The 12,097-nt window shown below is 33.8% G+C and overlaps 1 protein-coding gene across 1 annotated transcript in view; it reads left to right on the forward strand.

Moving 5' to 3' along the window:
- LOC129514645 (low-density lipoprotein receptor-related protein 1B) overlaps window positions 1-12,097 on the forward strand; it is a 1,831,349-nt gene that overhangs the window by 1,736,794 nt on the left and 82,458 nt on the right. Inside the window, exons 80-81 of the mRNA XM_055333402.1 lie at window positions 9,137-9,253; window positions 10,841-11,014. Of these exons, the coding sequence (XP_055189377.1) occupies window positions 9,137-9,253; window positions 10,841-11,014 (291 nt within the window). The remainder of the gene's footprint in view (window positions 1-9,136; window positions 9,254-10,840; window positions 11,015-12,097) is intronic.

Below are 12,097 nucleotides of genomic sequence, written 5' to 3' on the forward strand. Positions count from 1 at the left end.
TTACCTCCCAGGTCCCCACCTAGAATGTCCTTCTGACTGGTGTGCACCCAGCTGAATCTTACCCACCTTATAAGGTCTAATTTTAACACTTCTTCAATAAAACATTTTCAGAAGTGCAGGAGCCTCAAGGATTTCATGCCGCACACAGCGCCCCTGCCCACTATACCCCAAAGGAGAGAATACATTTCTAGAGCACGTATTATTTAATAATTGTGCTTTGTAGTATCTTATGTAGTTGAAATTTTATTTATATTTGGCATTTGTATTCTTATGAACTGTTAACATGCCCTAAGAGTTTTTCCTTCAACTACATTGTTTTTACTCTGTGTGGGAAGGAGCAGTCTTTGGGATTTAACTCATTTACATGTCTCCATTCACTGATTTAACAAATACTAAGAGAACACCGCCTAGTATGAGAAATTGTTCCAGATGCTGAAGACAAGTTCTTACTCTTGTGGAGAGATTACCAACTCTCATGAAACATGCCTTCTTCCAGAGAGTAGAATATTTAATATACATCATATCAGATTCTGATCAATGCTATACAGAAAAGAATGGGCACCACAGAGTGGGAGGATAGGGGTAAAATTATGAAGATTATCAAAAAAGTCATCTCTAGAAAGGTGATATTTGAGAAAAGAATGTCATAGAGGTAGCAAACTATGTGAATATGTGAGCAAAGAGCTTTCCAAACAGAGAGAACAAGTTATGAATTAGGAATGTGCTTGGTGTGTATAAAAAATAGCAAGAATGTTAGTATGCTTAGAAGCATATGAGCAACTCAGGAAAATGGTAGAAGTGAGGGTGGCCAGGTGTAGATAATCTAGGACCTGGAACACACTGTTAAGGACTGAATTTTATTCTAGCTTTGGGGGGAAATATGGAAGGCTACTAGTGAAGAGGCAAGTGACATAATATGCTCAAGCACTGTTTTCATGTTTTAAAGAACTTTAAATTTCTTTTTAATGTTCTATTTTTAACTAATTCTGGGCTTACAAAAAAGTTGCAAAATTAATTTTTTAAAAAAGGTCTGTGATGTTAACAACTTACATAATCACAGTATATGTTACATAATTTTCATCTTAAAGAAGAGTTCTGGCAGCAGTTGATAGAATTGCTTGTCAGAGGGTTCTTAGGAAGGAACCTGAGACAGGAATTCTTATAAAAGTTACTTATGAGGGGCATGTTTTTCAAGAGAAAGCTGTAAAAGATGAAGAGAGAAAGGAAAAGATGCCAGAAAGATCATATCTCAAGTAAATTCTCATTTTGGCTTGAGCCCCAGGGCATGTGCTTTGAAGCATAAATCCCATGACAGGAAAGGGATCCTGTTTTTTATGCTCTATCTATCAGTCATTGGTTGACCTTTCGGCTCTAACTTCCCAAATGAGGCTGCTGCAATCAGTTGAGCACAATTCTCTGGGGAAGGGGGGCAAGTGTGATTCCTTAGCTCTGAACCAGCAGGTAGTAGATAGCTATTTGGTATCATCTCCAAGACTGGAAAATTATGTGAAAGGTGTCACTTGAACAAGTACTTGAAGGATAGGTAGACATTTGAAAGGTAGACAGTTAACCTATCATGCTGTAGATTTTATAAAGGTGTTCTTTGAAGTCAAATATATATATATATATATATATATATATATATGGGTATAAATCCCAAGGGATTGTTTATTAACTATGGGATCTCAGAAAGGAACTTAGTATCTTCAAAGCTTGATTTTTTATCATCATTAACAAACCAAGGGATGATAATAACTAACTTAAGATATTGTTGTATATATTAAGTTACATTGCTCTTGGAGTCAGGAGCTACAATGTAATGCCACCAGGGTCAGCAGTCTATGATATTAGGAGTCATGATGCACCCAGAAGGGGACAGGATAGATAATGTAACATGAACTGAGAACAGAGAACTTTAAATACCAAGGTTTTCGACATGATATTTTAGCCAATAATGAACTACCATACAATTTTGACTCAAGGAGTGGTGTGAATAAGGTAGGTCTCCAGGCTTATTGCTTTGGTAGCATTGTGCTGATGAAATACATACAGAACTAAAAGACCAGCTCACAACCCACTGAATGGTCCTGACGAGAGCAGAGAATAGCATAACTAGAAGAGTAACAGGAGGAAAGGGGAGGATGTATATGGGAGACAAGGCAGAGTTAGCGAGTAGAATTTATCAAATACAAATGAGAATAGTGAGACAATAAATATGTCAAAAAGGAATAAAAAGTCAATAATTAAAACCATTTATATAATTATCTTATTTCATTCATTCATCCATCCCTCCTTTCATTAAAAAAATATTGGATGCTCACTATATGACATACATTACTGGTCATCAGAAATATGGATAGCTGCATTCACAGAGCTTAACTTCTAATATGCATGACCATAAAAAGAAAACTGAAAAAGTGTGTGTGCATGTGTGTAAATGGTTCTGATAGAGAGGAGTGAGTGCAGCATGCAGGATATGTCACAATGGAACAGAAGGCCCTGAGGTAGGAAAGCCAAAGAATGTAGTAAACAAATTGGAATATAGCATGAGACAAGGTAGAGGTAGGTAGGGGTCAGGCCGAGCAGGATTCAGAGACCATAACAAGTATGATTGCCTCATGTTAAGTAGATAACAGGATCTGATCAGATATCCATGGAAACATGTCAAAAGAGGAGTTGGTATGAGGCTCTCTTTGCCATGTGATTGGACCTGTGTGAGTTTTCTCAGCAACTCAGCTTTGAAAACTGCATCATTTACAGGAAGACTCTTGGAAGCCATGTATTCACTCATTCAGCTAATATTTTTTGTGCACTACTCTGTGTCGGGGATAATTTTAGGCCTTGGGAATACAGGAGTGAACACAGAGATCTCTATTCTTCTGGTGGTTATGTAGTAAAAATATAATATTTTAAAAAGCAAATAATGAAGTAAGTTATGAAGCATTTCGTGTTATGGAAAGGAGAGTGAAAATAGAACAGTAAGAAGGGTCAGAAATGGGGGCACCTGGGTGGTTCAGCCAGTTACATGGCTTGAGCTCAGGTCATGGTCCCGGGGTCCTGGGATGGAGCCCCGTGTGGAGCTCTGCATGGAGCCTCGAGGCGGGCTACCCACTCATCAGGGCGTCTGCTTCTCCCTCTCCTTCTGCCCCCCTCCACCACCCCCACCCTGCTTGTGCTCCTACACTCTTGTGCTCTCTCTCTCTCTCTCTCTCTCTCAGATAAAATCATTTTTAAAAAGGGTATCAGAAATGGTGAAGAGGAGTTTGCAAAGTGACATGATTAGGTCTTTAGAGTGGAACCTCAAAAAGGTGACACTTGAGCAGACTGTGTGGTGCTGTCGGTCACAGGCAAATGTTGCAGCTGAGTCAGTCAGATGAAGGTATTTCACAGATAATTGAAAACTGTAGTTCTAGAGCCTAAAGCTGGGGTTTAAGTTTAAGGTTTGGGGAATTAGTAAAGAAAGCTGATATTTAAAGCTGTTGGAATTGTGAAGATGGACAAGGGAGGAGAAAACAAAGGGGCTTCTTAGGGTAAAATTTTGTGGGATGCTTATATTTAGAAGAGTCGCACTCAGAACTGAAGACTACAAAGATGTTGGAGCAATTGGAACAAAGCAACAGAATTCAGTGTCACATTAGCTGAAGGAAGAGTTTCAAAAGAAAGACGTGCACTTTCCTGGGTATATTATTATAGGACTTACAGAAAAAATATAAAGTAGCAGAAAGAGCATAAGCTTTCCATTAATATAGGCTTGAGTTAAAGCTGAGCAGCCTGTATAGACTTTTGAGCATCAAATTTCTTATCTGTAAAATATATATGATAATATTTACCTTACAGAGAATTTGTAACAATCAGATGCTAAAACCAATATAAATTGATTAATATAATTCCTTTAATACCTAACAGGCTAAGAATAAATGTCAAAAAACAATGTGCTATGTATTATGCTAAAGCCTCATATTATTCCACATAATGCCCACCATAACTCCCTAGCACTGATAATTATTCTTATTCACATTTCAGAATATGATTTAGTATATTTTGTTAGTTTGATTCATTTTCTCCTTGTATATCAATTAGAATTCTGTAATATTGGGATCCCTGGGTGGCGCAGCGGTTTAGCGCCTGCCTTTGGCCCAGGGCGCGATCATGGAGACCCGGGATTGAATCCCACATCAGGCTCCCGGTGCATGGAGCCTGCTTCTCCCTCTGCCTATGTCTGCCTCTCCCTCTCTCTGTGTGTGACTATCATAAATAAATAAAAATTTAAAAAAAAAGAATTCTGTAATATTTTTTTAAAATCCACAAGCCATATATAAAAATATATTACTTTAATACCTCCCTGCTTGATAGGTGACTTTCTTAATATTGGAAATGCTGGTTTTGTATTCCTAAGCAGGATTTTATTCCATCAGGCTTAAACATCTCCCTATGTTATCCTTACAGTGATTCATAACTCCTGAGTATTGTCACACTAAATGTTGTTGCTATAAAAATGAGTCAAGAACAAATCTTATGAGAACTTTTGTAAATAATAGATAGTTTAGATTTTATAAATAGCATATTACTAGAAGGTGATGAAGAATTGGCAAAAAGTTAGTCATTTTTCTGCATCTATATGTATACATAAACATATGTAGAGAGGCATGTGTACTAATGTTCATGTATCCTAGGGATATCCTTCTATGGAATTAAGTTCATTACTTCTGTCTCCTGAGAAATATCATAAGACTTGTTTGTACCTATTTTTTTCTCTTTTCTTGGTATATGTTTATAAATATTTGCCCTGACTCCAAGGTTATTATATTGAAATCAGTAACTGTAATAACACCTTTGTTTCCTTCCATGTGTAATATGTTATTCTTTATATTTTTCATTCATTGGAAATGCTACCTTTCATTTATGAATTCATGAATGAACACATGCACAGAGATGCAGTACATTTGATTATACTCTGTATTTTAATTGAGTAAAGATCATATTCACAAGAATGAACAGCAATAGGAATAGATGTGAACTTATCTCTGTCTCTTTAGGTAACCCCTTTGTATTTCAGGGTTAAAGTTGTACTATCTGACTGAATAGTTAGCCCACCACTTAGCTTGCCCTGTGTTTGCTCCCTACCAGGACTGCCCTTACATACTTTCCAAAATAATGATGAGAAAAGCTAAATTCTCTGGGCTTTCATAGCACTTATTATCTCCATAGTTGATACTTCATCATCTATTGCTTTAATGACATAGTAGAACATGAACTCTTTATATTCTATGTACCCAATAAGACCATGAACAACTTAAATCAAAACCATTACTGGTATTCTTATGTACAATGAAGAATATTATAGTGCCCATAATTAGTTGTGTGCCTAAGAATAATTATGTATTGAATGAATGAAGAGATGAATGCTTACAATTTTTAACACTATAACCCGTGGTATGGTTTTATAGCCCCTTTGACAAATGGCACACTTGTTTATTTTATTAGACATTATATTAAAAACAAAAAGCATAATTTATCTTCTGATTCAATCAGTTGTGTGGTGGTTGAGTAGCATGCTCCATGAGATTAGGAACATGATCTATTTTGTTCTTTACCACGTACCTAGTGCCTGACAGTGTATATTACAAGAGAAGTGTCTAATGAATGTATATTGGATTAATGAATGATGTGTCAGGTAAGGACACTTTCCAGTTCTTCCTCCAGTAAGAGAACATATAAGATTACAAGTTTGATTTAAATAGCCTATTATTTTATACCTAGAAGCTTATTTATGTTGCCTTTAGCTTATTTATGTTACCAAATCCTGGCAATTTTTGAGAGATTAAAGTACACCTTGTCCCCATACCAGTTATAATTATTGATTGCAGATTCTTTTTCCTCCCACAACAAAAGGTCTCTAATGAAATAAAATGGATAAAAACCAAAGGATCACAGGGGAAGGGAGGGGAAAATAAAATAAGATGAAATCAGAGAAGGAAACAAACCGTGAGACTCTTAACTATAGGAAACAAACAGGGTTACTGGAGAGGAGGGTGGGGGGATGGAGTAACTGGGTGATGAACAGTAAGGAGTGCACTTAAAGTAATGGGCACTGGGTTTTATATGTAATTGATGAATCACTGAACTTTATCTCTGAAACTAATATTACACTATATGTTAATTGATTGAATTTAAATAAAATAAAATAAAATAAAATAAAACTTAGGACTACTTTGGAACTCCTGGATACATTTATTTCACTAACACACAAATAAGGGTATGTGTATGTGTGTGTATATAACTTTAGTTGGGAATCCAAGACTTTAAGTAGGCAACCTATCCCAAAAAAATATTTCTAAGAATTTTTTAAAAATAAATTTGACATAGAGGCAAATATTTTCAGTTTTTGGACTCTTTTTATCACCTTTTAAATCAAGAATATGGTAGTGCACACTTGCTGGTTAATATGACCTTACAAATCTTTGCTTTCCTTTAACACAGAATATATATAATCTTTTTCTTTGTTTCTGAAAATACAGTGATTATAATTTATTACTCTCTCCAAGTCTTCTTTCTTAAATATCACATTGGTATACTGGTCATTTCTCATAACATTTTGCTTTAATTTTATTTTTCTTTCCTCCTTCCTCTCTCTTCTTCCTTCTCTTTCTTTCTTTCTCTTGCCCTTCCTTCCTTCCTTCCTTCCTTCCTTCCTTCCTTCCTTCCTTCCTTCCTTCTTTCCTTTCTTTCTCTTTCTTTCTCTTTCTTTCAAGACCAGAGTGGAAATTAGGAAACTAGAGGGAAGATCTTGGAAATTTTCAGAGTTCAATGAAAGTGAGATTTAAAAAAATAGCTAAAATGTAATAATAGTCTGCAAATCATGAGAAATGTTAAGAAAATGCCTACATGACTAAAGTCTTTATTATTTTATTATTTATTATACATTCCTAACTTAGTGAGTCTGTGTCTTTATCTTTTAAAAGTCTTCCAAATTGTGATCCCATAATGCTTGATTAGCACAAATGGCACTTTATTTTAAATTTCCTGTACTTACACAGACTTGGTTCCAAATATTCATCATTCCCAGTTCAGCTAAAAATTACTGTCTTGGGAATTGATTTTTTCCCGTTTTATTATTGGTACTTTATTAAAGACAAAAAGGAGATGTGATATTTTAAAGACAGAAATGAACTTGTTCTTTCTTATAAACTTCACTCCCAACTCTATAACAAGAAAAGTTAGTTGAATCCTTTATTAACTTTTTAATTTAAAAGACTATCTCTTTTATTAAAGGGCTTAAGGAAAAATCAAAATCATCGATTTGTGGATTTTTTGGAATATAAATCCCACTCATCTGAAAGTTTTGTTATAAAATATTTTTATCTAGTTGTAATTCCATCCAATAGTACAATATGTGACCAGAGCTGATAAAAATGGGTATATCTTAGGCAAGCCAAGACCAAGAAGGCAATATATTACACTTTTGAGAACTTTTTTACTGCTGTCGAATCTCAAGAAACAATATTGGTAATTAGACTGTGTGGCATGTCCTTTGTTTGCTTTTTTTTCTACAGTTAACAATATTAATATCCAAATGTAAAGATCAGTTTTGGGGTCAGCTTATTTTAATCTACTTCTTTACTGTATTACATTGGTGAAAGAGAAAGGAAAGTGTTTTCAATCCTGCTTAGACAATTGTTTTGAAAAATAATGGGTTGCAGCAGGAAACTGGGTCATTCTATAGTTCATGTTTACCCATAATTATACATAAAGAAGTAAAATCATAACCCCTAATATGACTCCAAATAGCAAATTGTTCATTGAGTGGAAACTAGTAAAACATGGACCACTTGTTTTGATTGTTCAGTCATTTCTCAGGGACTGATTGGACATAGTACATCTTTATATTATATTTGAGGAGCAATATTTGTATTTAATTTGATTATATTTGGGCTAGATCCACATACTTAAGTAAAAAATGATTCTCAAATGATCTTCACTGTGAGTTGGGTTTTGTGTGTGTTGCTTTTTTTGTTTTTTGTTTTTTCCTTCTGATTGTTAAATCTTGTACCTACCTATACAGGAATCCAATTAGTACAAATTCAAAAACACTTCCCATTCAGTTGCCTTGCCATGGAGGTATATCTCAGTTATTATTGAATGCTCTGATTGGGAAAGCCATTTTACTTTCAGCTGCCAAAGGTATTTTGATTTCATTATACTGTTTTTAATATACAATACATCATATATAAAAGACTAGCTATGTCACAAAAATTAGATATCTACGGCAGTGAAGATGTAGAATTTACGTGTTGTAGATCTTACTATTCTATACTGAAGGAAATTTACTCAAGATATCCTTTATGTCAATGATATTTTTGTAAGAAGATACTGTCTAGATATAATCACATTATAAAACTTAAAAAAGTAGAAAAACATGATTTTTTTACCACCTCTTATTTTAGCCCATTGTTATTCACTGATGATAAAAATAAAGACAAGCAGTCTCAGAGAAAATTAATGATTAGAATAAAAACTTTAAGCACAACTAGAACCTTAAGTAAGGAATTTGCCTTACTTAAGAATTCATTCTTCCCTACCGCAACCATCAATTTTTAACCAATTTAAACTTCAGAAGGCACACAGGTGGCTCACAACACCATAGGCCAATTCCAAATGGGTGAAAATATCTTATGATGAAGCCCGTGAACCTTTTTTATTCTGAGTAGTATATCTTCATGAAGATACTCAAAATAGAACTAATTACAGTAAATTAGTTGGATAAGTTATTTAAATGGTGAATTGTGTATGTACTATAAAGATAAAAACTAAAATATCATGGAAAAGTTTTTAGAAAACACCTGTAATTAAGAGACCAGTAAGTGCGGAAAGAGAAGATAGTAAGGGTAGCTTTTCCTATGTGAAGTACAGTTTTTACTACAGCCTATTAAACTCTATGTAAGCTATACACATACATTGCACATAAGGAGTAATTGTTTCTTTCTTTTCTTCTTACAGTACCATAATATAGACTGGGTAATTTCTTTAATACTTGAAGAAAAACATCAATCATAATCATACATTAAGAAGCAGAAAAGTAATTTTAAATAATTTCAACTTTATTTTTGTTATTCGTCCTCATGTATTGATTTTGCAGGTCTGGCTGTGGATCATTTTAGTGAACGAATATACTGGGCTGACCTGGAGCTTTCTGTTATTGGCAGTGTTCTCTATGATGGCTCTGATTCAGTAGTCTCCATCAGTAGCAAACAAGGTTTGTGAAGTGCTCTTGTTTCATCTTTTAATTATTATTGAGAATGTTAAGTAATGGTACATAAATATAAATATGAAAGCTTCACATTCTCAATTTCCTTGAATTCTTTTTCTTTTTAAATGGTTGCTCTTACTATAGATTATATAATTTTCATTCCTACTAAGGTAACAAAGAGGCCAGTCCAGAATTTCCTTAGCATAGGACAAACATGGTGCATCGCTGCCCAGATTCAGAAAATATTCATTCTGTTCCTTCTATAGATATTACATTCTGAGCAGGACATTCAAGTGTTCAAGATTAGTGCCTCTGAACACAAGTTTTTATTTCAAATTCAGTGGTAGCAAGTGGAATTGAATTACTGTATATAATAAAACATCATTGTAACAATCCTACATCCAAGTGAAAAGCAGTGTGTAAAAATAACTTACCTCACCTCCAGGGAGAGCAGAATCTACTTGTGCTCTTCTTTAGCTGGTACCCTTTTTTTTATCCCCTCCTCTGTCTTTTATTCTCAATTTCTCCTGCTCGTGTCTCACACCTGCTTTGCCTGGCAATCTCAGTTCTTTCTGCTGAATCTAATTCCTTTCCCTCTGTCTTTCTTGCTCTTCCCTATCACAATCTCTTCATTTATTCACCACAAATTGTTTATAATATGTACTTGAAGTTTTTGTATCTACATATTACATATACTGAATATAGCTTTGCTTCTTGTTTCTTTAACAGAGCAGAGAAGTTGAAAGAAAAATAATTAAAGTGAACTTTCATTGTGCCTTTACCCAACGTGTGTTTTTCATATGATGATCCTAGATGGAAAAAAAAATTCCACATTACTAGAATAGATTACAATACAGTTGACCTATTTCAGCTTAAGGACATTGAAGAAACATGTATAAGTTTTTAAAAGGCACTTTATGTTTCACAACCTCTAGATAATAACTATAAATGTTATTTTACTTGTTACACATCTCAGTGTCAAAGGTTAGGTTAATTATTCTTTTTCATGAAAATCTCTTACAATAACAGTCATTTCTTAAAATAAGAAAAATGATGGCCTCTACCATCATTAGCCAAACTAGTCATATGCATCATTACCATTTGCTAGTTTGCTTTCTTTATCCCATTTCTAAAACAGACAATGATACGTTTTTTTTTTCTTTTCTTTTTCATTCAGGCAGTCTAATTTGATCATTAATTTGATCTAGAACACAATTCAGAATTTTGTGAACTGCCTGTTTGTGTGCAATGGATAAGGCTGGCCTGTAGCTTTTCTTTTGTCTGCAAAGTGTATAGCAGAGATTACTCTGCATATAGTAAGCCTCCAGCAAATGTTTTGTGATGGTGCAGATGGCTAAAGTGATGATGGAAATGATTTTTATGTTGTGAGTGATATGTTTGGTATTTCACATATTCCTACTGCAAAGAAATTAATTCTAACAACTTTACATCTAATATCAAAAAATATTATAATTCTTAAAGTTTTTTTAAACAGTAGTAAGATTTTCTACATGATCTTGAATAAACTTGGTTTTAAGTCTGAGCACTTATTTACACTGCAACTTTTATAACTCCACATTTTAAAAATTCTAGGCTTGTTACATCCACATAGGATTGATGTCTTTGAAGATTACATATATGGAGCAGGACCTAAAAATGGTGTATTTCGAGTACAAAAGTTTGGCCATGGTTCAGTAGAATACCTAGCTTTAGATATTGATAAAACAAAAGGTGTTTTGATATCTCATCGCTATAAACAACTAGACTGTAAGTATATTCGATACTGTTTTTGACAAAAAAACAGTATTTTATAATATTTTAACTATTTTAATACTTAGCCCTGTAAGTTAAGTAACTTTAATTTTGATATCACCAGATTTTTTTTTAATCACCAAAGTCAAGATGCAAATAATATAAAGGTTTATTTTGCATTTGACTGTGTTTTCTTCAAACTAGAATTGACTTGGTTATTTAAAAAAGTCTCATTCTGTTTTTCTAAAATTTTTAATAAAACCCGAGTCTATACTTTATGTATAATAAACGATGCAGGTATTGAAATTCATCATTAGCCATTTTGACTCTTGTTTCTGATAGCAAGTAATGACCATAGCATCAACATTCCATCTTTAAAAGCAACTGAGGACTACTGCTTTCAAGGGTTATATTTTCTCTGATTGTTTATTATTTTTATTGTTACTTTCCCTACTAGAAAGGAATGTTATTGATGCAATTGTCTTGAAATATCTGTCTCAAACACAACTATCAAAAACATTAAAGAACAAAATAAAAAATAAGTGACTGAAATTCTAATAATCTATGTGAGTTTACACTCCAAGAAACTTTAAGATTTATTGATAGTTTTTTATGGCAAATAAAGAGAGACTTAACCTCATTCGGTGCAACTACTGGAAAGGTAACAAGTGATATTTATCCAAATCAATTTTGGACACGGATTAAAACAGATCTCCCCCTAAGAACTTCCTGAAATCCTATCCAAACTCTTGTTGCTCTTTACCAATGATCTGACATATTTAGTTCCAAGATTAATATGAGGACACTCTCTATCATCCTCTAGTTGTGTTTGGTTCTTTTTCATAGTCAAATATTACCACCTTCATAAAAACTATGTAAATAAATGAAACTCTGCCCTGAATACAATAGGTATTTGAGTAGTGATTCTGAGTCAAAGTCACTCTCACAGTCACCATTTCACTACCTGGGTGACATTTATGTTTTGTCCTAATGACAGATTCTTCTAGAAGAGCCACAGGAACAGTTATGACTGCACAGAATGCTAATGGGTAGAAATTTAGACAAAAATAAATGTGCCAGACATTTACATGCACACAG

This window comes from Nyctereutes procyonoides, unplaced genomic scaffold, assembly GCF_905146905.1.
Source record: "Nyctereutes procyonoides isolate TBG_1078 unplaced genomic scaffold, NYPRO_anot_genome, whole genome shotgun sequence".
Taxonomy (NCBI): domain Eukaryota; kingdom Metazoa; phylum Chordata; class Mammalia; order Carnivora; family Canidae; genus Nyctereutes; species Nyctereutes procyonoides.